The 27,281-nt window shown below is 42.1% G+C and overlaps 2 protein-coding genes across 3 annotated transcripts in view; both read left to right on the top strand.

Annotated features, from left to right (window-relative positions):
* UHRF2 (ubiquitin like with PHD and ring finger domains 2) overlaps nucleotides 1–27,281 on the top strand; it is a 183,135-nt gene that overhangs the window by 106,057 nt on the left and 49,797 nt on the right. For both annotated transcript variants that reach the window (XM_050943082.1, XM_050943083.1), the window contains exon 5: nucleotides 15,449–15,558. In XM_050943082.1, coding sequence (XP_050799039.1) covers nucleotides 15,449–15,558 — 110 coding nt within the window. The remainder of the gene's footprint in view (nucleotides 1–15,448; nucleotides 15,559–27,281) is intronic.
* On the top strand, nucleotides 18,384–21,080 carry LOC127046305 (zinc finger and SCAN domain-containing protein 29-like). The gene is made up of 2 exons (XM_050943166.1): nucleotides 18,384–19,080; nucleotides 20,338–21,080. The coding sequence occupies exons 1-2, from the start codon at nucleotides 18,435–18,437 to the stop codon at nucleotides 20,865–20,867; spliced, it is 1,176 nt and encodes a 391-aa protein (XP_050799123.1). The 5' UTR covers nucleotides 18,384–18,434; the 3' UTR covers nucleotides 20,868–21,080.

The following is a 27,281-nucleotide window of genomic DNA, read 5'->3' as shown; positions in this document are numbered from 1 at the left end:
GGCAGTACAGCTGCCCAGTCTCGGTGCCAGAGGAGCTGCCCAGTCTCGGTGCTGGCTCCTGTGAGCAGCAGCTTTTGCCACTGAGGTTCTTGATAGAGGCCTGCAGCTCCACAGATATCCACTTTATATCCACGTATATACATTTTGTATCTGCTCAGGCTCTATATATAAATAGTAGTTTGAACTGTAGGTAGGTACTTTGTTAGAAATCGTATTCTGTTTCTTTTATATATTTTCAAGAACACCAGAAACCAGAGATCAAAGAAGTGTTGACAGATAAGCGATTTGACATGAGTTCTTTAGTTTGTGACTGACTGCATTGCTGATTATCAGATTAATTTACGTGTTACAATGTTGAGATGAGCAATACAAGACTCTTCATAACCCTTAGAAGAAAATAACTGTCAGTTTCACTATAGACTAAGTGCTCACTCCAAAGATTTCTTTAAGAAACTGCCTATTAAAAAAAATCTAACATGGCTATACAGTAACACATGGCTACAGCGACTTTTTAGATTGAAATTCTGTCAATCCTCATGCAGTAAAATCACTGAATAACTAACATGTCAGTTAAAATGTTGTCAAGTTATTCACACTAAATCATGTTGATGGTTTTTATCTAAATAATTCAGACAGGCAAAAGTCCACATGTTAAAGGGAACTGTGGGGGGGGAGGGGGGAGTCTGGCTGTAAAGCTTGTGCAAATGTTTTTGAGCTCCTTCCCAATGTCCTATTTAGCTGCTTTTCAGTATCATGTAAGCATATATACTAGGGTTTACAAACTGAGAATTTTGAGTTTACTGCATAACTCATTGCATTCACATTTTTGTGGCACAAGGAGATCTTAACTGAATTCTAAAGATGCTTAAATGCTTACTTTTGAGTGAATAAAATACAGTGTAATCTCTTCATATACAATTTGATTCTAGAATACTTTTAAAATTCTGGGCCATAGTCTAACCTCGCAGACACTTGCCAAAGGGGCCCTTTTGGGGAAAAAAGTTTGGAAATCATTGTATTAGGCAAATTTTAGTTTTAACTGTAACTGGAATAGAAACTAGATAGTGATTACATCTTACCTTAAACTTTGTTAAACCTCATGTTACTAATGCATTATATTTTTTTTATGTTTGTGTGATTGATCTTATTTTCCTTTTAGGTTTTTTCCAACCTTATCACATATGTGATTGTCTATAGTTTCAATTTCAGCAATGCTTCTTACTCAAGATTAGAATACACCCAAAAATGACTTGCAATGAATGTGGTAAAGATAAGGGTGATACTTTTCTTTTATTTCTGGAACTGTATTCCTAGATAACTATAAAGTTGTTTAGCTGTAATAGCATGGTTTGAACAGTCTACCAACTATTTTTGTGGAAGAACTCATTCTCTCGCCAACTTGCACAGTACAAAGGAAAGGCTAGTTAATAATAATAATAATAATAATAATGAGTATTATAGTATTACCTGGGAGCCCTAGGCATGGGCCAGCATCCCATTGTGTTAGTCACTGTGCTACATACAAAGAATAAAAAGACTGCCCCTGCCCCTAAGACTTTACAATCTAAGTATAAGACACGAAACAACTGGTGGATACAGACACAGAGATGTAGGTGCACAAGGAAACTGTGAAACAGTATTGGTCAGTAAGCATAATAGGTAATGATCTCAGAGCACTAGGCACCCAACTGGTGTCAGGCGAGGGGGGACATGGTCAAAGTAAGGAGCCAGGAGAAAGATCTTTGCAGCAGCATTATTAATGGGGCAAGCTTAATTTGTCAGTCAGGGAAAAGGATGTTGCAGTAATCAGGATGCAACATAATGAGAGCCTGAATTAGAGTTTTAGCTGAATGGAGGGAGGAAATGCTGTATCTTAAGAATTGTTATGCAGAAAGAATGAACAAGATTTAGATATAGCTCGGCATGAGGACCACAGAGAGGTCTGAATGGAAGAAGAGGCCTAGGTTACAGGTCTGGGTAGTGCTGTTGTCCACAGGAATTGAGACGGAAGGTAGAAAAGGAAGCTTTGGAATTGAAGGTTGAGCTCTGTTTTAGCCATGCTGGTCTTTAGCTGATGGCTAGAGATCCATGAGATGTCACAGCAACATATAATTATAATTATATACTATACAGGGTGATAAGCTTGGTAAAGAGCAGAATTGTTCACTCATGCTGTTAGCAATATGATGTCTGGTTTCCAAAAATTCTTAAAATATTCCTCGTCCATTCCATTTCTAAATTGACTTTGGATATGGAAGAATTGTAGGATGAAACTTTTAAAAGGGGTATCAACTCAGCATTCAATTTTGAAGTTGTAAATGATACTTCTGAGTATTTAATTAGTTGATGTGTGCACTATCAAAGTAATAAGATATCTAAATATTATAACTTGGGCCATGTATAGTTTTGCCCCAGAATGGTGGCTGTGAACCAAAACCCCCCCAATAAACCTGTAACTCCCCCCACCCCCTCACCACCTCTGGCTGAAAATGTCCTTCAAGGCAATAATACAGACAATAGAACAGAATGGTGGATTTTTACTTATACATTTCATTCCTGAATGATTACTCATTTTGTTTTGGTCCATTCATGCCCATGCCTTCTCCTGGGTTGTGGCATTTAATATAACAGAAACACTTATGTTTTCAGGCCATATTTTGATTGACTATAGAGTAATTTCACTTTTCATTTCAAGACAGATGAAATAATAATTAGCAAAATTAGCCTTCAAATTTTGAGAGTTATAAGCACCTCCTGAAAGCCCCTCTGCACTTTGCAGGAATCAGGAACATTTTATTTCATCCAGACTATTTTTACCTGAATGTGTTTAAAAAATAATAATAATAATAAAAAAAATACCCTGTTGGCTCTTGCTAATATAATTTTTTTTTGAACTTTATGATAGTACAAAATAGATTTTGTATAAATTAATAAATCATTTGTGTCACAGATTTGCTGCTAATACGTAACCAACAATGACTGATCTCTTTTCTTGTATGAATTTCACCCTTCTGGCCTTGGGTGTTTCTTTGCTGACCATGAGGAAGCTCTCTGACAGTAACTATAGCAACTGCCAAATTAATTAGTTTGTTGTAGTGAACATAGGTCTAAATATGGTTCCATTGCTATAAGGCTTATAGATTGAAATTGGATAGTAAACTATGATTGGGAGATTTTTTTTCCCTCCTTTTCACTGTGATCCAGTTTGCTTATATCCTTCACATGTATTTATTTGTTTAGAATAGTAGAATTTGTATTGTGTTGATTCAGCAGTTTTACTTTCAAGTTATCATGCCTGTAGAAGTAAGATAGTTTTTAGCTTTTTTTTTTATTGGAACATGAAGTGTTAAAGAAAAATTTGAGATGTGGTAATTGTGGCTAAATCTCTTGAACTGCAATGAAAACCAGCAGAGTTTTTGTATTGCATAAATTGCAGCAGCTAATATTTCTCTATGTAGCATGAACCTGACCTTACACATACCAAAGATAATGGCCACAGGTGGAGTTTCTAGTCAACTTGCCTTTGGCCAGTCTCCTTGCAGCCTGAAGGTATAAATGGAGAGTGCAGAGAGTACTAGCAGATTTCTCTGTGTGTGGCTGACCTGCTAGAGAAGGTAAACTGCCATTAGCGTTTCTTTTGTATGGTCTGGGTTGCTGTCTAGGAACTCAGTTCAATTTTATAATTCTGTTCATTTTTTACTTTCTATAAAATAAATGGCATGTGCTGTATATACAGTATAGTAATGAAGAAAGGAAGAAAAATAGAAAGTGATACGGACATCATCTTGATTTTAGGCAATATGTAGAACTGAAGAATGAGAGTTGTTTAATGTTTGCCTTTTTTGGTTTAAGAATATTTTGTGACAATTATCTGAATATGCATTTTTATTTGTACATTAATCACAAATTTCTAAGCAAGTTGACCATATAGCCCAATAACTATTTAATCTATCACTTTTATAGAAGTGATATCCTTTCAGGGATAACTAGCTGAGCAGAGTTCTTATATTTTGGTAGGACTAAAGCATTTAAAAAGTCTGCGTTTACCAGTGTACCAATGACAGCCACTGATTGTATTTGTTTGCAACTAATGCTACTCATAATTTTGTATTTAAAATGTCCTATTTCTAGTAATTTAAACAGAATATTCTTTCAAGGTAAATTTGTTTTAAAAATTATGCCAACACTATCTTCATTATGACTGTATTCAGTAATTTCTGTTACGATTTATTTTTATTATTGCTTGTATTTATGAATTATCCGAAAGGGAACAATCCTATCAATTTAGAGTACAGCTTCGTTTTCTGTGCTGACGTTGTTGTTGTTCTTTGAGATGTGATGCAGGTGTATATTCCATGACACGCTCTCTGCATTGTAGTCTGTACTTCTGTCTTTCAGTGCTAAGGAACTGAGGAGGCTGGGATGGCACTGCCCTTGTAGGCCAGGGGATCGGCTGTTGCTGCAGGGCATGAGCACCGCCCTGCAGGTACTGCTAGGTAAAGCTCTTCAGCTGCAGTATGCGGGGCATGCACACCCATGTAGAATACAGGTCTGCATCACATTTCAAAAAAGAACAGTTACAGGTGGTTAACAGTCCCGTTCCCGCCTCCCCACACACACCCCACAGTTTATATAAACTTCCTGCCACTGCTATCCTTTTGGCCACTCACCTAAACAAAGCTGAGTAGAATATTTATTAGGAGTAAACTTCACTGGCGCCTGCTTTCACCATTGAAGTGACTTTCCTGTTTTTGTAACTGCAGCTCTTATTACATTGCTGTCATGAAAGTACCACAAGGAGATTTACATGTTCCCTAAAGATACGGATGGCACAAATCACTACTATATGTGGTAATACAAGGTTCTATTCATTAGTGAGCACAAGCTTACATGTTATGGCGTTTTCCCTCATCTCATCTTGTTTAAAAGCTCTGCACAAGACAACTGTCTGTGGTGAGCTGCTTTTTCCTTAATATTCTTTAAATTTCTGGAGACTATAGAATATAACGAAGGTGATGTATCAATTGTTTGCAGTGGTTATATTCTATCACCAGAGAAGAACACACACATTCTTTTAATTGGATGCTGTTTTATTAGTAATGTTGATACTGCTCTTCGAATGATCTGTCACTCACACTTGCCAACGTATAAAAATTGCCCAGAATCACCCTCATAAGCAAGAAGTGTGAGAGACTATTAAACCCACCAACTAGTACATTTAACTGCTTGTTCAAGAGCTGTGCCAGGAGTAGTCTCTGGAGCACTTATTTTGGAAGCAGTCTTGCCCCATTTCGCTGGGCCTGGTCAGACGTGACTGACAGATGGGTGCCGGAGATAAGAATTGGAAGGTGACTTTTCTTACCCCATCACTTCCCTCTCCCTCTTTCACAGGACCTTTTACAAACAGAAGTCACTTTGCTGTGCTATCTAGGAGCTATAGAAGAGATTTCTCAGGAATACAGGCTGGACAAGACCAAGATAGTCCTAGAGGAGGAAGTCCTCTCCCTGGTGTCTCAATTAAGATTCCAGATGAACTACAAAAAAATGGTTTGCCACATACTCCTGGCCAGTAGAACTTACTGGTGCCTATTTGACTCAGTCAGCATGAGCATATCTGCGAGAGGATAGAGTCACATTCCTTTAGTCACTCATACATGACATAAGGATGAAACTTCCACAGTGGTTTGCATGTGTCTGGGATTAATAGGACACATTTGCATCTATGTATGTGTGACATTGCCTGCCAGACTGTCTGTGGTGATTATAATGTCAGCTAATGACAGTGTATTCCTCCGTCCAAACATCATATGAACAGATTATTGTATCTCCTGTCCCAATTTGGTGGCTGCAACGCTTTAATGTGAGGAAGGGTCTTTTTCAAGCCCCTTCCTAGTAATGACACCTGTTATTGATGCTTCTGGAAACGGTTGGGTTGACCACCTGGATCACCTCCAAATACAAGGTTTATGAGTCCGTGGATGATCTGAGGTTACACATTAACATACTAGAGCAGAAGGCCATCAGGTTAGCCTGCATAACATTCCTGCCTGTTTTGTGGAACTCTGTAGTGCAGGTTCACCTCTACAATCTGCCAGCAATGCACTATATCAAATAATGGGGGATACCATCAAGTTCTGGAAATATCACTGTTGACACAGGGTGATACCACCAGCTCTTCATCCTCCAGGGATCAGGAAGGACCTTGCTGACTTCTTGAGCAGAAAAACAGTAAATAACCATGAGTGCTTGCTGTGGAAATCCATGTCAGATCTAGTATTCCAACAATGGGGGACCCCATCCATAAACTTATTTGCCATGGTAGAGAATGCCAAATGCAAGGCTGTCGCTCCAGGGGAGCAGTTACTAGTTGTCTTCCTGAAAACACAGTCTTCCCCAAGAGAAATACTTCACTCTCTGGCCATTTTCAGAGCTATAATTTATAACCTTGACAAGGATCTCTTTCTCTCTCTTTTTGGCCATGTCAAATGTTATCAAAAATCCAATCAACTTCTTCCCAGAGGGAGGATGGGCTCCACCTAAACCAAAATGGAATCAGATTGCTGGCATATAAAATTAAAAAGAGTGTAGAGGCATTTTTAAGCTAAGGACTGGGGCAAAGCTGACAGATGGGAAGGAGTGCATGGGTCAGACACACATCCCATAGGGGATGATCTATTAATAGGATTCTCTAAAATTCTCTGAAGAGGAGAGGCTAGAAGTTGATAAAGTACAGGAAGAAACTGAAGAGATACAGTCAAATAAAAGAGTCCTATTCCGTTACCTCACATGAAGGTAGACAATTAGAAAGTGACAAATTTTATGAGTGTATACAAATGCTAGAAGTCCAAATATTAAGATGGGTGAACTTGAGTGCCTGGTATTAAAGGAGGATATTGATATAATCGGCATCACAGAAACTTGGTGGAATGATGACAATCGGTGGGACATTGTAATAACCTAGGTACAAAATGTATATGAATGACAGCAGGTCGTGCTGTGGGAGACGGGCACTATAGGTGAAAGAGAGCATAGAGTCAAATATAGAAAGATCTTAAATGAATCACATGATATCCTAGAATCTCTATAGAAATTCTGTGCTTTAATAAAGAGTATAGCAATTATATATAAAATAAGGATGGTGGTTGTGAAATGTTCAGGGAGATTAGAGAGGATTTAAAAATAGAAGACTCAACAGTACAAGACTAATAATTAATAATAATGGGGGATTTCAACTATCCCCATATTGAGTAGGTACATGGCACCTCAAGCGGGATGTAGAAAAACAGTTTCTAGACACCACTAATGACTTCTTCTTGGAGCAGCTAGTCCTGGAACCCACAATGAGCAAGGCAGTTCTTGATTTAATCTTAAATGGTGCACAGGATCTGGTCCACAAGGTGAATATAGCTGATCTGCTTGGCCATAGCAACCATAATAATTTTTAAATTTAACATCCTTATGAGAGAAGGGGGAGAATCCCAAAGAAGCCCATCACAGTAGCATTTAACATCAGAAAGAGGAACTACACAAAAATAAGGAAGCTAGTTAAGCGGAAATGAAAACTGTCACCAGAGTGAAGTACCTGCAAGCTGCATGTAAACTTTTTAAAAGCACCATAATGGCTTTTGTAAAGGGAAATTATGCCTCACTAGTCTATTAGAATTCTTTGAGGGGGTCAACAACCATATGGACAAAATTGATCCAATTTATATAGTGTTCTTGGACCATTAGAAAGCCTTTGAGAAGGTCCCTCACGGAAGGCTCTTAAGCAAAGTAAGCGGTTATGGAATAAGAGGGATGATTCTCTCATGTATTAGTAACTAGTTGAAAGATAGAGTAGGAATAAATGGTCATTTTTCAGAATGGAGAGAGGTGAATAGAGGTGTCCTCCAGGGAGCAGTAGTGGGACTAGTGCTGTTGAACATATTAATTAATGATCTGGAAAAGGGATAAACAATGAAGTGGCAAAATTTGGAGATTATACAAAATTACTCAATAGTTAAATCCAAAGCAGACTGTGCAGAGTTGCAAAGGAATCTCTCAGAACTGGGTGACTGGGCAACAAAATGGCAGATGAAATGCACTGTTGATAAATGCAGAGTAATGCATGTTGGCAAACATGTAATCCCAACTATACAAACAAAATTGAGGGCTGTTGCCACTCAAGAAAGAGATTTTGGAGTCATTCTCAGAAAACATCAGCTCAATGTGTAACAGTAGTCAAAAAGGCTAACAATGTTAGGGCTGGTCTACACTCGGGGAGGGGATCGATCTAAGATACGCAACTTCAGCTGCGTGAATAATGTAGCTGAAGTCGAAGTATCTTAGATCAAATTACCTACCGTCCTCACGGCGCAGGATCGACGTCCGCGGCTCCCCGTTTCGACTCCGCTACCGCCGTTTGCGTTGGTGGAGTTCCGGAGTCGACAGGAGCGTGTTCGGGGATTGATATATCGCGCCTAGATGAGACGCGATATATCGATCCCCGAGAAATCGATTGCTACCCGCCGGAGTAGTGAAGACATAGCCTTAGGAACCATTAGGAAAGGGATAGATAACAAGTAAGGATAAGATTATGTCATGGATTCTGTTACTTCCAGGGACCTCTGTGACATTTTCCACTTAGCTCTCAGCCAGCGGAGGCCCTGAAGCGCCTAGCTGTCGGGGCTGCAGTGGAGACCCCTGAAGCTCTCAGCTGCGGCAGCAGGTGGTGGACACCCCCACCTTATTCCCCCAGTGGGGCTTGGGCTCTCGTCCCTCTTTCCCCACTTGCACTTTATTCGTCTCCCTGTCAGCCCCTCCCCCCCCCAATTATTTTTACTAAAAGTCACAAGCGGGTCATGGGTTTCCGTGAATTTTTGTTTATTGCCCACAATTTGTCCACGACTTTTACTAAAAATAACTGACAAAATCTTAACCATAATAATGAGACAGAAAATATCATAATGCCATTATATCAATCCATGGTATGCCCACATTGTGAATAGTGCATGTAGTTCTAGTGCTGCCATCTAAAAAACGATAGATTAAAAATATAAAAGGTACAGAGAAGGGCAACAAAATTGATTTAATGGTATGGAATATCTTTCGTATAAGGAGAGATTGAAAATAGTGGGAATATTCATCTTAGAAAAGAGACAACTAAGGATAGAGGTGTGTAAAATCATGAACCGTGTGGAGAAAGAAAATAAGGAATTATCTACCCCTTCACATAACGCAAGAACCATGAGTCACCCAATGAAATTAATAGGCAGCAGGTTTAAAACAAATATAAGGAAGTATTTTTTCACACAACACACTGCTAACCTGTAGAACTTGTTGCCAGAGAATGTTGTGAAGATCAAAACTATAACTGGACTCAAAAACGATTAGGTAAATTCATGGAGGATTGGTCCATCAATGGCTATTAGCCAACCCCATGCTCTTGGTGTCCCTACGCCTCTGACTGCCAGATGCTGGGACTGGATGACGGGACAGATCATTTGATTGCCCTGTTTTATTAATTCCCTTTGAAGGATCTGACATTGGCCACTGTCAGAAGATAGAACACTGGGCTAGATGGACCATTGGTTTGACCCAGTATGGCTATTCTTATGTTCTAATAGAAGGATAATGTTTACTGGATTATTTGGACCTCTTCTCATAAGAACGACAATACTGGGTCAGACCAAAGGTCCATCAAGCCCAGTATCCTGTCCTCTGACAGTGGCCAATGGCAGGTGCCCCAAAGGGAATGAACAGACAGGTAATCATCAAGTGATCCGTGCCCTGTCTGGCAAACAGAGGCTAGGGACACCATTCCTGCCCATTCTGGCTAATAGCCATTGATGGACCTATCTTCCATGAAGCTCTCTAGCTCCTTTTTGAACCCCATTATAGTATTGGCCTTTACAACACCCTCTGGCAAGGAGTTCCAAGGTTGACAGTGTGTTGTATGAAAAAATACTTTCTTGTGTTTATTTTAAACCTTCTATCTATTAATTTCATTTGGTGGCCCCTTGTTCTTGTATTATGAGAAGTAGTAAATAACACTTCCTTATTTACTTTCTCTATACCACTCATGATTTTACAGACCTCTATCTTATCCCTCCTTAGTCGCCTCTTTTCCAAGCTAAAAAGTCCCAGTCTTATTAATCTCTCTTCATACGGAAGCCGTTCTGTACCCCTCATCATTTTTTGCCCTTTTCTGAACCTTTTCCAATTCCAGTACATCTTTTTTGAGATGTACCGACCACATCTGCATGCAGTATTCAAGGTGTGGGCATACTATGGATTTATATAGAGGCAATATGATATTTTCTGTCTTTCTTGATGATTCCCAACATTCTGTTTGCTTTTTTGACTGCCGCTGCACATTGAGTGGATGATTTCAGAGAACTATCCACAGTGACTCCAAGATCTTTCTTGAGTGGTAACAGTTAATTTAGACCCATCATTGTATATGTATATTTAGGATTATGTTTTCCAATGTGCATTACTTTGTATTTATCAGCATTAAATTCATCTGCCATTTTGTTGCCGAGTCACCCAGTTTTGTGAGATCCTTTTGTAGCTCTTTGCAGTCTGTCTGGGACTTAACTATCTTGAGTAGTTTTGTATCGCCTGCAAATTTTGCCTCCTCACTGTTTACCCCTTTTTCCAGATTGTTTATAAATATTTTAAATAGGACCGGGCCCAGTACAGATCCCTGGGGGACACCACTATTTACCTCTCTCCATTCTGACAATTTATTCCTGCCATTTGTTTCCTATCTTTTAACCAGTTACCAATCAATTCAAGAACCTTCCCTCTCTTCTCCTATCACCTAGGAACCTAGCTGTCCTATTAATTACAGTTTTCATACAGATACATTCACTGTCTTAGACTTTATTCCACCACAATGAGGTTAGGTTTCAGGGGACCTGCCTCTAATCTGAGAAATCTGGACTTTGTTTTTGTTCCTCCACATAGTGGAGATAGGTCAAACGCTTCTATGAAACCTCTGGAACTTGGGTCAAGTCACTTTCACCTTTGGACAAGACATTCTGCCTCTGGTCGTGCAATTAGAGCACCAGTTCAGTACTATGAACTCATCCATTGTAGTCGTAGAATCATAGAAGTTTAGGGTTGGAAGGGACCTCAGAAGGTCATCTGGTCCAACCCCCTGCTCAAAGCACGACCAATCCCCAGACAGATTTTTACCCCAGTTCTCTAAATGGCCCCCTCAAGGATTGAACTCACAAGCCTAGGTTTAGCAGGCCAATGCTCAAACCATTGAGCTATCCCTCACCCACTAGCTTTACATTCTACCTGAAGGATCACCTCTTTCCCTGTGCTGTATTACCACAGCTATAGCCAGCTGGGGCACATGAGCTGGATCCCGCTCATTATAAAAAAGGTCTCTGTCAGGGCTGTGGAACTTGCTCTCTTGGTCTGAAATAGCCTGAATTTAGTGACCTTAATTGGCATGCTGCAAAAGTGTGTGTGTGTGTAGAGGGCTGAGGGCATGCTTCCTGTAAGAGTGATGGCGGAGAAAAAGAGTTGCTATATGTGTCTGTCTGAGTTCCTGCTGAAATGATTATATAGATGCTGCTAGGATTTTGTTGTATTTACAGTAACTCCTCACTTAAAGTCATCCTGGTTAACGTTGTTTCGTTGCTGATCAATTAGGGAACATGCTTGTTTAAAGTTGTGCAGTGCTTCCTTATAACGTTGTTTGGCAGCCGCCTGCTTTGTCCACTGCTTGCAGAAAGAGCAGCCTGTTGGAGCTAACTGGTGGGGGCTTGGAACCAGGGTGGACCGGCAGCTCCCTTAAGTTCCCTGTGCAGCAACCGGCCAGCAGGCTATCAATTGCCAGGCAGTTCAGTTGTCCCTCCCCTCACTGCCATGTGCTACTCCTGCCCTCTGCCTTGGAGCTGTTCCCAGGAGCCTCCTGCTTTCTGTGTGGGGTGTGTGTGTGCGCGCTAATGTCAGGATGTCCCCCTGCTCCTGCACCCCGCTTAACCCATCTCTGTAGAGCAGGCGGGGACACGACGGGGCTCAGGATGGAGGGAGCTTGCTGGCAGCAGCTTGTGTCTCAACTTGCTGATCTACTTAAAAAGGCAATGTACTTAGAGTGGCGTCAGCGTACTTCAAGGGGCAATGCTCAGCTCTCTCTCTCACCCAGTGTGTATCTCTCAGTCTCTATCTACCATGTTGTCTCCCCTCCCTCCATTTGTGCTCCCTTGTAGAGTATGAGGATACATTAATAATTTGCTAATCCTTGAGGGCTCAGCTGAGTGTTCATCATTTAGCAGTAAGGCATTCCCTGGGAAATGTCCGACCCTCTGACTTCACCACCTCAACCAAGTTTCACAATCATCACTGCTGTGTACAGTATTAAATTGTTTGTTTAAAACTTATAGAGTGTGTGTGTGTGTGTGTGTGTGTGTGTGTGTGTGTGGTCTTTTGTCTGAAAAAAATTTCCCTGGGAATCTTCCACCCCCCTTTACATTAATTCTTATGGGGAAATTTGATTTGCTTAACATTGTTTCCCTTATAGTCACATTTTCCAGGAATATATCTACAACCGTAAGCAAGGAGTTACTGTATTGTATCTCTAATGACTTACTAGGGCACCTAGATCCTTGGAAAAGCTTCTCTTATTTTAAATCTAAATACATAAAAATGTTCTTTAAAAAAATGGGTGACAGCAATGAGAGAAATCTTTCTCCCTCTAAAGGAATCAGCTTCCAGGTCATTATTTCTTTTCCAGCTGAAGCTACCCACTGAGCTGCTGCTCTCTGATTGTTGTACTGCATTATGGTGATGAGTAAATTGACAAATCTGCTTGTTAAAAGGTGCACTATCTGCACGGAGACCTTCTGAGGAGCCACAAAATTGGAGCTCTGCTACAGTTACTCTCAGAGTGCAGACCTTTCCTGTGGCACTTTCAGCCTGTTTCAGCAGAACCATACAAAACCCCTCTTTTAATCCTAGACTGGAAGCCTTTCCTTGTTTCCTCATAGCAATTATTTTCAGGTGGGAGAGTCATTGAACTGGGAGGTTATTGTTTTTTTTCAATTAAAAAAAACATTTTCAGTTTTTCCTTGAAAAGATGGTACTTAATCCATTTCCTGATCTTATACAAAACCAAAAAAGAACAGAATTCAAATTAAATCCATCTGTTTCATTCCTCTTTTTTTGCCCTACCCTCAAGTATCATTAAGAAAAGAATATCACACTTTTGGTATGAAATGGGCTTTAAAATCTGGCTATGCCAATGGTGAAAGTCCACTACTGTTGTTTGTTTTTCATAGAAGATTTCAAACAGTGCTTCAGGGCCTCAATACTCACACTCTATTTGGCTCAGATTGAATGTATACCAGACATGCAAAAGAGCAACTGAGATGCCTGCTGGAAGTATCAAAGTTACTCTGCAAAAGGTTCTTCAGAGTTTTGGACAGAGAACCATAAAACTTTATACTTTGACACTTGCAGTGTGGCTGCTTGAAATTTGCAATTCCTTTCCTAAAAACTATAATAATGATTTTTTTTTCCCTTCTGTTTGAGCTTGTGGTATTTTTGGCTTCATTGAAGCTAAACCATGCAAGCAAATATAATTAAAATTATTGAAATTATATAATTACATACATTGTCCATTGCTATGAATCCCTCTAGAAAAATGTCAACTTGTACTTGTTTCTTTTGCTCCATAGGAAGTAGAAACAATAAGAAATGATTCCTATAGGTAATGTCTAGCCAGTATAATGTAGTTTCCTTTCATGGAAAGGACCTTCCCATGTCATAGAATATCATAAATATCAGGGTTGGAAGGGACCTCAGGAGGTCATCTAGTCCAACCCCCTGCTCAAAACAGGGCCATCCCCAACTAAATCATCCCAGCCAGGGCTTTGTCAAGCCTGACCTGTCTGGATAGACTCTCTCTACACACATCACAATGTTCTTATTAAATGTGTTATTCTTTTAATGCTAATAATTCTGTCTACAGTGTTGTTAAAATTTTCAACCAAGTTGTTTATTTAGTTTCAGTTTTGGATGCCCTCTTCTGGGATCAGAATATGGTGCTGCAGCAGCGGGAGTTTAAACTCTGATGGGGGTAGGGAGCACAGATTTTCTCCACACTGATGGAATGGAATGAACAGGTCTAATATATAAAGTCATGTCCAGATCAGTGGATGCCGTCAATAATGAGAAATAAAAATTACAATTAGGAAACTAACTTGCCTTCTTGGGTATAACAGTTTGATTCTGTAACCACTTAATCGGTATAGCCTACTGAAGTCAATGGGGCTATGCTCAGTAGTACATACTTGCAGGATTTGCCTCTAAATTGGTAATGCTGTGAAAAATTCCTAATTGAGTTTTATATTGTAAAATTGAAAGTGGCAAGAGATCCACAAACAGCAGCTGAATAGACATCTTAGCACAGTGAGGGACTAAAGTTTTCTGTCAGTCACCCTTGGCAGTTAATTTTCCTCCCACTCTCCCAACTTATTTTAAGTGGAGTAGGGGGTATGAGGTTAAAATCTTTCTTTACTCCTCCATTAATGCCCTCCATCACCTCATTTAACATGAGTGTTTTGTTCTTTGAAGTACTAGCTGTGCACCATTGGGAGTTTGTGCACTGTAACACTGTCAAAAAAGTCCCACTGAGGTCAAAGGTGTAAGAATATCTAAAGTACATATTGTATGTGTTCTTGCTGGATTTGGGGCCTTAGTTTTCTGAAACATTTAGAAATCTAAGGAAGTCAGCGTTAAAGTGAAACTTAGAAGAAACTTGATTATTTAGACACTGAAAACATTTGAAAGGATTTTTGTACAAAGAGAATTTAAACTATTTACCATATTATTTTTCTTCCTGTTTAAGTTCAGTAGTGCATATTATTATTAACCCAGTTATAAGTCACTATTCATTGTCACTGCTAACAGTGTAATTTTATTATATCATTGCCAATAAGGATTCTTTAGGTTTGCTATAATGTATAATGCCTCTTGAGTGTTTTGGATTTTGTCTGGTCTGCTGTTGCTAACTTTTGGTAACAAAACAGTATTTTAATGTTTGAGGAACAACTTAAAAAAAAAAAAAAAGAAATACTTTCAACTGATGAACCATCAGTTGCTGTCTTTGATGTTTGCACTAGCTAATCTGCAATATGATGATACTCCTTAGCTTGTTATTTAATTTACCTTGTGCTGATGTAAATTATAAACTGTTTTGTCTTTGTTAAAAGTTGTATCGTTATGTTGAATTATTATTGTCAGTTTAGACCAAATTATTCAGTGCTGAATGTAATGGTTGTGACAGCTTAAAATGAGCAATAAGCAAATACAATCACTGTCCAAAATTCTATAGATTTTTAAAGTCAGAACTGGCACTGATTATTAGCTCTAGCTCTTCCTCAAGGTTTATCAATTCTAGCAACAGGAATCAAAGAAACAAAATTAAATATACTTTTTTCCCCCCTAGAGGCCCAGAAGACGTAATAAATGATTGCAAAATCCTTTTTATGGAAGAAATGTACAAGATTGAAAAGCCAGGAGCTTATCCACTGACATTTGGGGATGGAGATTTCAAAAGTATGCTTCTTTCATTATATGTTTAATAATGGTATTTAAACATGTGAGTACGTAATTTTAAAAATCATAATTGATAAGAATGATTCAACAATGCAGATTCAATAATTTTAATGAATGTGTGTTTTATATGTTGTCATAATAATATAATCTTTATTAGACAGCCCTTTGACTCTGTTGCCACTTTTTTGATGAGCCATGCGTTGCATTGAAATACTTAGAAATGGATTTTTGATGTACTATATCACATATTAAATAATACCATCAGTCCAAAATGTTACAAGCAGGGAAATGGAGAAGAACAGCTGATAGCCCTTAGATGATTCCTAGTGGACCAGTATCCAAATCACAAAAACTACCATCACAATTGGCACCTTTGTTTATATTCTCAGCAGAGGCCAAGGATTGAATGGTCCTATTGCTGCATGAGCTACAGTTCAGCCCTGACGTCCTCTAAGGGTGAAAAAACATTAGCAGGTAGTATGAAGAAACTTACACTGGCACTGCTGTTTTATTCTGTGAATAAACAGAGTACTTCAGTCTCCAGGGCCATCACTTGGCCACCTTTGATCTTCCTGGCACAAAATTCTCTTTACCAGAAAAGACACTGGCTTCTTAAAGCTTGAAACAAAGTTTCACCCAAAATCAAAATTTTGACCCATATGAAAAAAGTATTAGTAAAATGGTGTTTCTAATGGAAATGTGAATGAGAGGCAGAAGGACATCATCATTAGTAGATGCTGCTGAATTATGTTTGTCATAGTTGTGACAAAAAGCAGCCACATTTTGGGGTCCTTTGCATAGCTGTTCTTTAATGCAAGAGACTTAATGTGCCCACTGTTTTTGTCCCTTTCACAGTACACTACAGTGTTAGATATCACTGTTTTAAAAAAGCAAATTTCGTTTTCTACTCTTAACTTTTCTAAATGAAAGGATTTAAAATAATTTATGTTTTTTACTTCTTATGCTATGGGTTTTTCATTTTTTCTCAAGATTGGCAAATGAAAATACAGTCACTTTCACTTTTGTTCATAGTTAATTTCTAGTCAATTTCATTTTAAGATTATTTTTATGCAACAGAAAATATATTTAAAAAAGTCTTCATTGTGAACTGACAATTTGAGGAACAATTATTTGTTTGCACTCAAAACTGCACATGTAGAATTAAGTCACATCTGCTTTGCATTTATTCACCAAATTCTTTGTTTTGAGAGTATAGTTGCAGGTTTTGTAGAACAGTTTTGAGGCCATGGGAAATGTGACACACATTTAACACATTGACATTATACCTACTGCTGTGCAGTGAAATGAATTAAAAATAGTGTATCTGCTAAATTAATTCTCAGATTATCACAATCTTTAGCATATATAATCACCAACTGTACTAATTATCCTTTTGCACAATGCAAATTGTTAATCTGAGTGCCAACTTTATATTCTTCTCCCACAGCCACTTACGTGCTTTTTTTCATGCTGCTCCCCATGCGTTCATTCTTCTCAAGTCCATCTCAGAACAAAGATCTTCAAGTTCTTTTATAAAGCTATAGCTCTAAACATATGAAAATGATTAATAACTTAAAAATGTTAACCACCAAGACTCCAATGCTAGCTTCCCATGTGGCCCATATAACACTCTTCTTCTCCCACTTATGCAGTCACTTTCCCAAGTGCAAACAACCACTCTTGTTCCTCTGTTCTTATATTGTAAGCTTTTCTGGAACGGGAATCTCTCTCTTTGTTCTGTGAATCACCATGCACATCTGTTGAGCTATATAAATAAGTAATAGTAACACATACTTCCTCCATACTTAATCCTCTAGCTACCACCTACACTTGAACATTGCCAGTTAAATGTATATAACTAACTGCTGTTTGATGCTTTGCACCCATATGTATGCTCAGAAGAGCCATGACCTTAGGTAGCCTAATAGGCAGCAGATTTAGGCTGCCCCAAAATCCAGAAAGGGGCTGTCCCACGTGTTCCATGAAATGAATCAAATTTGATATTCCAAAGACAGTGTCAAGGAATGTACTCCTTACATGTTACTACGTATACATCCAGACCAGCCACAGTTCCTGTCCTTTCCAAAAGTGATAATGTAAAGAGCAGAAATATTCTTCACAAGCTGCACAGTTAACTCTACATTTGATGGAAAACCAAAGAATGCCAGAAGTTTTCCATTCAATAGATGCTTATTGAATTTGCCCTGACACCTTTATTAAATATCAGAATAAAAACTGTGTGCTGACAAAAGTCTTGTGCATGGAAGTCCTATAATAGAAATCTGAAACTTGTCTATCAAAAACGAGGAATAAAACTATTAATAGGAGGATTCACACTGTCTGTAACATTTCCACAAAATCCTAAAAAAAGAGGTTGTCAGACAGCCCTCCTGCAGCCAGAGTGGCTGATCAGGGAGAGTCACCCCTTTGAAACTCGATGAAGTTATGGACTGGCTAAAACAAATTTCAAGAGAATGGACATCTTGAGAAAAATATCACAAGATATAACTGAGATCAAACATATTACTAGTACACAACAGGGTAATTTGCAAAGCTTGGAATCAAGACTATGGGGAAGCTGAGAATAGACTCTCCTTGCTAAAAGACTGAGGCCATGGCTACACTAGACAGTTGCAGCGCTGGTGAGGGGGTTACAGCGCTGCAACTTAGGATGTGGCCACACTTGCAAAGCACGGCCAGCGCTGCAACTCCCTGGTTGCAGCACTGGCTGTACACCCGGTCGAGCCTCGGGTGTAGGGATTCCAGCGCTGGTGATCCAGTGCTGGTCAGCAAGTGTGGACGCCCACCAACGCTTTTATTGACCTCCGGGGTATAAGGAGGTATCCCAGCATACCTTAGAAGCCTCTCTGGTAATCATGCACACTCCACTGCCCTGGGCTCAGCTGACCCCACCTTTAAATGCCCCGGGAATTTTAAAAATCCCCTTCCTGTTTGCTCGGCCAGATGTGGAGTGCAATCAATCATTCAATCAATCAGCGACCATGCCTCCATGCCCCAAACGAGCCCCAGCATGGAACAATTCCGAGCTGCAGGACCTCATCAGTGTTTGGGGTGAGGAAGCTGTGCAAGCACAGCTGCGCTCCAGAAGGAGAAATTGTACCTATGGGCAGATATCACAGTCCTTGCTGAGAAGGGGCCATGAACGGGACGCGTTGCAGTGCAGGGTCAAAATAAAAGAGCTGAGGAGTGCTTACTGCAAAGCCTGTGAGGGAAATCGCCGCTCAGGAGCTGCCCCCACAACCTGCCTTTTTTACAAGGAGCTGGATGCCATACTTGGGTGTGACCCCACTGCCAATCCTAGGAGCACAATGGTGAGTTCAGAGCAGGGAGAAGTGGGGGAGGGTGTAGAGGAAGCAGACAGTGAGGCTACTGGCGTGGAGGGAGACACCCCGGAGTCCCAGGAGGCATGCAGCCAGGAGCTCTTCTCAAGCCAGGAGGAGGCTAGCCAGTCGCAGCAGCTGGAAGTTGCTGGTGAGGAAGAAGCAGAGGAGCGTGCTCAGGGTAAGCAGATTTTTATGTTTTGGGAGAGGAGGGTTTGGGTTATGGCTGCCTGCATGCATGCCTAAACGTGGAATAGCCCATTGATTTGCTCTATCACGTCTCTGTAATCTGCCTCGGTAATCTCTTGAAAAGTTGCAGCCAGAGCGTGCGCAATGTGCTTTCGCAAGTTTATCGGGAGAGCCACCGTGGTCCTTGTCCCGGTCAGGCTAACTCGTCCGATCCACTGTGCAGCGAGGGGTGGGGGGACCATGGCTGCACACAGGCAAGCTGCATAGGGGCCAGGGCGGAATCCACATTGCTGTAGAAGACCCTCCCTCTCTTCCCAGGTAACACGCAGCAGTGATATATCTGGCAGTAGGAAACCCTGTTGAGAATTTAGGGATACTTGAGTGCAGGGCGCCAGGTTCCGGTCTCCCCACCCCCTTCCAGCACATAGCCAGCCCCGCGGTGCGCTCTGGTCTCTCCCCCCCCTTCCCAGCTGGCAGCCAGCCCCGCGGTGCCCTCCGGTCTCTCCCCCCCCACTTCCCAGCACGTAGCCAGCCCCGCGGTGCGCTCTGGTCTCTCCCCCCCTTTCCCAGCTGGCAGCCAGCCCCACGGTGCGCTCCGGTCTCCCCCCCCCCCCCCCTTCCCAGCACGTAGCCAGCCCCATGGTGCGCTCCGGTCTTCCCCCCCCTTCCCAGCAGGCAGCCAGCCCCATGGTGCGCTCCGGTCTCCCCCCCCCCCCCCTTCCCAGCACGTAGCCAGCCCCGCGGTGCGCTCCGGTCTCTCCCCCCTCCTTCCCAGCAGGCAGCCAGCCCCGCGGTGCCCTCCGGTCTCTCTCCCCCCTTCCCAGCAAGCAGCCAGCCCCACGGTGCGCTCCGGTCTCTCCCCCCCCCTTCCCAGCAGGCAGCCAGCACAGCTGTGCGCTTCCCCACCCCTCACCAGCAGGCCGGCAGTTACGCGGACCCCCCTCCCCCCCCCCCCCGCCAGCAGCTCGCCACCTTCCTGTTCACTACTGTCCCCTGTGCAGGACACCAGCTACCTCCTGTACCCAGTGCAGATAAACCCCAGTGACCCATCGGTCAATTACCCCTCCCAGGTGCAGTCGGGGCAGAAACACTCACCCCATTGCTCGCCATGCCTTCGCTTCCCTAGCCTCTCTGTGTTATGTTAGGTATGTGGGAAGGATGCTACAAAAAGTCTAAAAACTCCTTCACTGTGTGATGATAAACAGTGTAGCCTCTGTGTATTACATGTTTCTATCTATGTTTTTTTTAGTGACCTTGACTAATGCAGCCGGATCACCGGCCTCACGTCGGTTGCAGAACTTGAGAAAAAATCCGCGAAAATCAAAAGAAGAATTGATCAAAGCAGTTATGATTCACTATAACAGAGAAAGTAGGAAGACGCAGGAATGGAAAGAGAAAATGTATGAGTGGAGGCAAGCAGAAAGCAGGAGAAAGGAATTGGCTACCAAAAAACCCTCAAAGCAGATGATAAGCCTCCTGGCTCGCCAAACTGAGTCTTTCGAGTCTCTCGTAGCCATGCAGGCAGATCTGTACCGTGGTAACCCACACCTCTCCCAAAGCTTTCTTTCTTGTTCCCCAGTATTTGCACAAAACACCTTTCTCCAGCAGCCAGTTTCTTATTACCCCCAGCTGCCCCCAACACCTGTACGATCACCTACCAGCCCTGATAACTACAATTCTTACCCTGTGCACTCCACCCCCATTACCCTGCAGCATAGTAATCCTGAAGTGCAGCAGACATTGAACAGTAATCCAAACAGGACATATTCAAACCTCTGAATGTACAGTCCACCACCCTAACCCCCCTGGCCTTTTATGTACTGTACTTTGAATAAAGGATTTTATGGCTTTTACAATACGTTTTATTATTGCAGGAAGTGGTAAATATTGTACCCCAAGGTAGAAAGGAGCACAGCAAAGGCACCAAACATTACTGTTGGCTCTCAGCATCAAATTGCTCCCTTAAGGCATCCCTAATCCTTGAAGCCCTTTCCTGGGCCTCTCTAGGGGGGCCTGCTCTCTGGCTGTGCAAATTCATCCTCTAGGCGTTGAACCTCGGAGGTCCATTCCTCACTGAATCTTTCACCCTTCCCTTCACAAATATTATGGAGGGTACAGCACGCGGATATAATAGCGGAGATGCTGCTTTCCCCCAAATCTAGCTTCCCATAAAGACACCTCCAGTGGGCTTTCAAACGGCCTAAAGCACACTCCACAGTCATTCTGCACCGGCTCAGCCTGTAGTTGAACCGGTCCTTGCTCCTGTCAAGCTTCCCTGTATACGGTTTCATGAGCCATGGCATTAAGGGGTAAGCGGGGTCTCCAAGGATCACAGTGGGCATTTCGACGTCCCCTACTGTGATCTTGCGGTCTGGGAAAAAAGTCCCAGCCCTCAGCCTCCTGAACAGGGCACTGTTCTGAAAGATGCGTGCATCGTGCACCTTTCCAGGCCATCCTGAGTAAATGTCAGTGAAACGCCCACGGTGATCCACAAGCGCTTGCAGAACCCCGGAGAAATACCCCTTGCGATTAACGTACTCTGATGCCAGGTGGGGTGGTGACAGAATAGGAATATGCGTCCCATCTATTGCCCCTCCACAGTTAGGGAAACCCATTTCTGCAAAGCCATCCACAATGTCCTGCACGTTCCCCAGAGTCACAGTTCTTCTTAGCAGGGTGAGATTAATGGCTGTGCAAACTTGCATCAGCACCATTCCAACGGTGGACTTTCCCACTCCAAACTGGTTCGCCACCGATCGGTAGCTGTCTGGAGTTGCCAGCTTCCAGATTGCAATAGCCACCCGCTTCTCCACTGGCAGGGCAGCTCTCAATCTCGTGTCCCTGCGCTGCAGGGTAGGGGCGAGCTCAGCACACAGTCCCATGAAAGTGGCTTTTCTCATCCAAAAGTTCTGCAGCCACTGCTCGTCAACCCAGGCTTGCAGGACGATGTGATCCCACCACTCAGTGCTGGTTTCCACGGTGCTGAGCACGTCTGTTACTGCCACAAGCAATTGAGTGTCTTGAGCGTCAGGCGTTTCAATAACATCGTCTGACTCCTCACTGTCACTTTGCAGCTGAAGGAATAGCTCCACTGCCATGCGTGATGTGCTGGCAACATTCATCAGCAAGGTCCTCAGCAGCTCAGGCTCCATTTGTAACAGAAATCGCGCTGCAGACTCACAATGCCGCCAAACTGCTCGGAATGTGTAGCAAAGCACCACGGGGCGTTGGAACAGAAAGACCCGCACACTTCCTTCCCCTTCCCACAAGCCACAGCGCCAAAATGGGACGAGGTGCTCTGTGGGATAACTGCCCACAATGCACCACTCCCAACAGCGCTACAAGTGCTGCAAATGTGGCCACACTGCAGCACTGGTAGCTGTCAGTGTGGCCACACTGCAGCGCTGGCTCTACACAGCTGTACGAACACAGCTGTAACTACCAGCGCTGCAAAACTGTAAGTGTAGCCATGGCCACAGTGACTACCATGAATATAATCTCAAAGCAACAGGAAATGGCTATTAAAGCCCTGTAGGAGAAGGTTAATGATCTCAAAGGAAGATCAAGGAGAAACAATCTGAGAATGATGGGTCTTCCAGAGGAGATGGAAAAAAGGAGGCCTCTGGAATTTTTATCCACCATGCTGCTAGAACTTTTGTGTCTTCCCCTGATCAGAATGTAGATATTGAGAGAGCCCACACCTCTCTTGCACCAAAACCCCTCCAAATGCAAAGCCCCAGGCCTTAACTGTAAGATGTTTAAAATAATATATTAAGAAACTCATTCTTTAAAAAACCCTAACATGAAAAGGAAAAGCTGATAATTTTTCCATATTACACCAAAGATGTGGTGGGAAAGATGGCTAAATTCAATAGATGAAGAACCTTAGACAAAAGATTGGGTTTAGACTACTTTATTTCCTTCCCTGATAGTTTGAAAGTTAAAAAGGAGGGTAAGATGCTTAGTTTTTTGATAGCAGAGGAAGTTGAAAAGTGTCTGATCTCACGACAGCAGAAGACCCCCACAGAAGATACAGATGGGATACATTAAAACAAATATACTGTATTCAGTCACTGTGGTGTTGGAATTTAGCTCTTAAATTTGGCAACACTATAACAATGTTGGCACATTTGCTTTACTTGCATTTACCCTATACCACTGCCCACCACTTACGTACACTCGTAGTGTACCGGAACCACATCCATCTTTGGGATCCTGACACCAAGCATATCACTTAACGGGACTTGAGACTTTTTACACTCTTGAATGGGCAAAGTTCAATAGAGAAATGTGACTTTGTTTTCTGTCTGAGACACTATCCATCCTGATATCTTCTCTAGCACCTCCACTCCAGCCCTCTTTTTCATCTTCTTCCCCATCCCCTCCATCAATTATTTTACTTTGTTTCATTCCCATTTAGTTTCCCAGATTTTGAGTTTATGGTAAAACTGGAAGTACTCAATCCATTTGCCCTAAATGTACACTTATACCATATCTAAACAGTGTAATGAAGATTTCATTTTAATGATATATCCTTTCATTTCCCCAGCTGTAAAGGAATCCTATTCAAGAATAATTACTATTGCTGGTTATGATTCACCAAGTTATTGAGAATGTTATGGAGGGTCAATTTTTTAAAAATAATATTCATTCAGGTTCTCTTCTTTAGTGTTGTTGTTTGTTGTTTGTTTGTTTTTTTATGAAATGAGTTGAAATAAATGTTATGTTGATTGACATTACTGATATAACCATTGGACAGTGGCGTTCACACTATAATCCAGCATGGACAAGGCTCTAGAGGGCAAAGTTTAGGAAGAACTGTTCTGGTAATGAACCTGTACCTGTAAATAATCTAGTTATATTAGAATCAGATTATTTAAACAGCTTGTATAACTTTCCCATATATCATCAGAACCTTGTTCTTAAATTTAGACACTAGGTGCCTTCCTCCCCTTATTTATTTATTTTATTCTATTTTTTTGGTGAATGGTGAAGAAATCATGCCTTCATTGATATGAAACCATTTTCCTTATACAGTTACAGGGAATCCAGTTATACCCCAAATGGATATTTTGGGGGTGGGGGTAATAAGTGATTAGACTACCCCCTTGTAACTACCTCCTGGATTCAAGTCCTACTTCAATTTGGATATTTGTCATATATTTTGTAAGGGATCAATGGTCATTTCTGATAACTTCATTCCCTCTCTGTTTTTCTAGCTTTTCCCCACATTATGCCTATCTTTTTCCTTTCCTGGTTCGCCTTATCTTCCACCCGTATCCCTCCCCTTCATGTCCCCAGGGTGGTCAGAGGACCCAGATATACTTTACCTAGATGTGGAACTGACAGTGACCCAACTACTGATACTGTGCAGCTGCCTGATAAAGAGATGTTTGACTTACGTCCTCCTTATGGCTAATAGTATAAATTGTGTTTTCTGGAACCTCAAAGGGGTGAATTACTCAAGAAAAAGAATTAAACCCACTGACTGCGGATATCTTCTTACAGGAAAGCTGCCATGATCACTTAAAGATAGAGAAACTTACGAGAAGTTACATGGAGGAAGAAGTGTTTTAATAATTTTTCCTCAGCCAAAGGTGCAGCAGTGTTGTTTCACAAAAAATTCAATTTACAAATTGTAGGTGTAAATAAAGATAAATAGGGTAGGTCACTGCTAGTGAAGGCTAAGATCTCTGACTCTATGTATACCCTAATTAACGTATATTTACATAATAAAAATGTTCCATGTTTTGATAATTTTTTTCCATATTATCAATATCCCACTGGAATCAGGCCAGAATTTTGTTGACAAAAGTTATGCCAATGATCAGAAAGTGCCATAATTACCATATATACTCAATCGTAAGCTGGTTTGTTTATAAGCTTTCTTTCTCTCTCGCGCGCACACACACACACACACACACACTCGATGGATAAGTTAAAAATGGAAATGTTTTATGATTCATTCATAAGCCGACTCTATAATTCAGGGGTTGGCAGACTTTGACTCCTGAGCCATCAGGATTAGCTGCTGGTGGGCTGAGATGGTTTGTTTACCTCGAGCGTCCATAGGCATGGAGGTGAACCCAAGTAAACAAAGTGTCCTGACCTTCCAGCTGCTTACCCTGATGGGCCGGGACAGCAACTGGTGGGGGAATTTTTTTTGGGGGGAGAGGCTGGGGGTCAGGGGAGTAACCCCTGTGACCGCCCCCTACATGACCCCACACTCTCCCCATCCCATCCCTTCCCACCTTAGCTGGGGCAGGCCAGGGGAGGAGGTCTCTGGCCTTGCCAAAGCCTGCTCGGTGGGCTGGGCCAGGCAGCGCAGCCGTAGCTTGCCAGCCCCAGAGCTGCAGCTGCTTTGCAGAGCAGTGTGGCCAGAAGCAGAGAGACTCTGGCCCTGCCTCTTCCCTTTGGCTCTACTGGCTGTGCTGCCTCTCCTTGCCCCCTCTGTTGGGGGGAGAGGCTGTGTCCCACCTCTCCCTCCCTATACTCATTCATAATCTGACCCCCTTCTCATACACTTCCTTTTTTTACTAAAAAAAAATTTGGCTTATGAACAGGTATATGGTACATCACTAGTGCATGTTCACACTACACTCCCTCTGTTGGAAGAGCATGTCCACACTTGGAACTCTGTTATTGACGACCAGAGCAGTGCACTGTGGTAGCTATCCCACTGTGCCATCTTCTGCAGCTAGGACTTGTGGGAAGGCAGAGTGGATTGCAGTGCCTCCAGGGTGCAAGCTCAATGTTCCTTGATGAAGTTTATTTCCATCCCAGCATTCCATGTGCTTCTGACTGCGTTTTGTGGCATTTTTCGACTGTCCCTGTTTACTGTGTGCCCCCCATCTCTGACTTAAAGGATGGATCCCACACTGTTCTCTGTTGTTGTGGTAACTGTTATGAACCCATTGCGGATGGCCAGGCAGTAGATCATGAGCTCCCATTCTGAACAGGAATCAGATTTGCCTTACCTACTGTGTGCCATGGAAAGAAACAGCACCAGATTACTTTTGGAATTCACAGAGCAGCTGCATACATGGACCATAGCTTTTGGGCTCAGGAAGCAAACATTGAGTGGTGGAATTGCATCATTATGGAGATTTGGGATGACAAGCAGTGGCTGCAGAACTTTCGGATGCAGAAAGCCACCTTCCTGGAACTGTGTGGAGTTCGCCCCAGCACTACAGCGCAAGGACACCAGAATATGAGTTGCCCTCTTGGTGGAGAAGCGCATGGCGATCGCTGTGGAAGCAGGTGACTCCAAACTGCTACCCCAGTTGGTCGCAAATCAGTTTGGAGACAGGAAGTACACTGCTGGGGCAGAGTTAACACAAGTTTGCACGGCCATTAATTGTATCCTGCTGTGAAGGACAGTAACTCTTGGCAATGTGCATGAAATAGTGGATGGCTTTGCAGTAATGAGATTTCCTCACTGTGGAGGGCAGAGTACAACAATAGAAAGGGATACATCATGCTTCTGTGTATTGTTTCTTGGGCTTGTAGCCTTCAGGGGAACCCCCTACACACTGTCAGACTGCCTTCTCCAGATAAGGAAGCGACCAAGTTGTAGCAAGGAGGACATGTTCTGAGAGGTGCTCCAATCCTCAGAAGCCAGAAAAAAGTGAACCCAGGAAGGGAGAGAAAATGAAAGTCAGGACCGAATGGAATGTGCTCCTCACTCTCCTAAGACCAAGAGTGGATGATAAAAGTGATGGAGGAGCAAACAGATGTTCAAGTCACTGATCACCCAACAGTCAGAATAGATACGTGCTTCCCCCACCCACACCCCTGCAGCTAATACAGAACTGTTTTCCATTCCTTCCCCAAACTCCTCCCACATATTTCTTGAAACTTACTAGAATGTCTCAGTACCCCGTTCACTCTACACCTTTGGACAGCTTCCAAAATGATATCTGGACTTACACACAGCTCTGAGAGCCTACACTGCTCTTCACTGTTTTCTTCTTTCCCACCACGTCTTTTGGGTGTGTTTAATTGATATTTAATAAAAACAAACTCTCTTTAAGAGAGCCACTCTTTATTTGTGTCCTACACATAGTGACTGCCACTGGTAGCAATACATAGATGCAGTTTAATCATTTGCTTAGTACAAATCCTGCTCAGGAATCACCACAATTTTTAGGCAAAATAAGATAACTGAAGTTAATGAAGCATGGCAGATTGCTG

Source organism: Gopherus flavomarginatus, chromosome 3, assembly GCF_025201925.1.
Source record: "Gopherus flavomarginatus isolate rGopFla2 chromosome 3, rGopFla2.mat.asm, whole genome shotgun sequence".
In the NCBI taxonomy this organism is placed as follows: Eukaryota; Metazoa; Chordata; order Testudines; family Testudinidae; genus Gopherus; species Gopherus flavomarginatus.
Note: the sequence above shows the minus strand (reverse complement) of the source record. Positions and strands in the feature narration are given on the sequence as shown.

Coding starts and splice junctions, on each gene's coding strand:
- LOC127046305 (XM_050943166.1), top strand. CDS start 18,435: ATGCACACTCCACTGCCCTGGGCTCAGCTGACCCCACCTTTAAATGCC. Junction 19,081..20,337: donor AGCAGAGGAGCGTGCTCAGG/GTAAGCAGATTT, acceptor TGTTTTTTTTAG/TGACCTTGACTAATGCAGCC.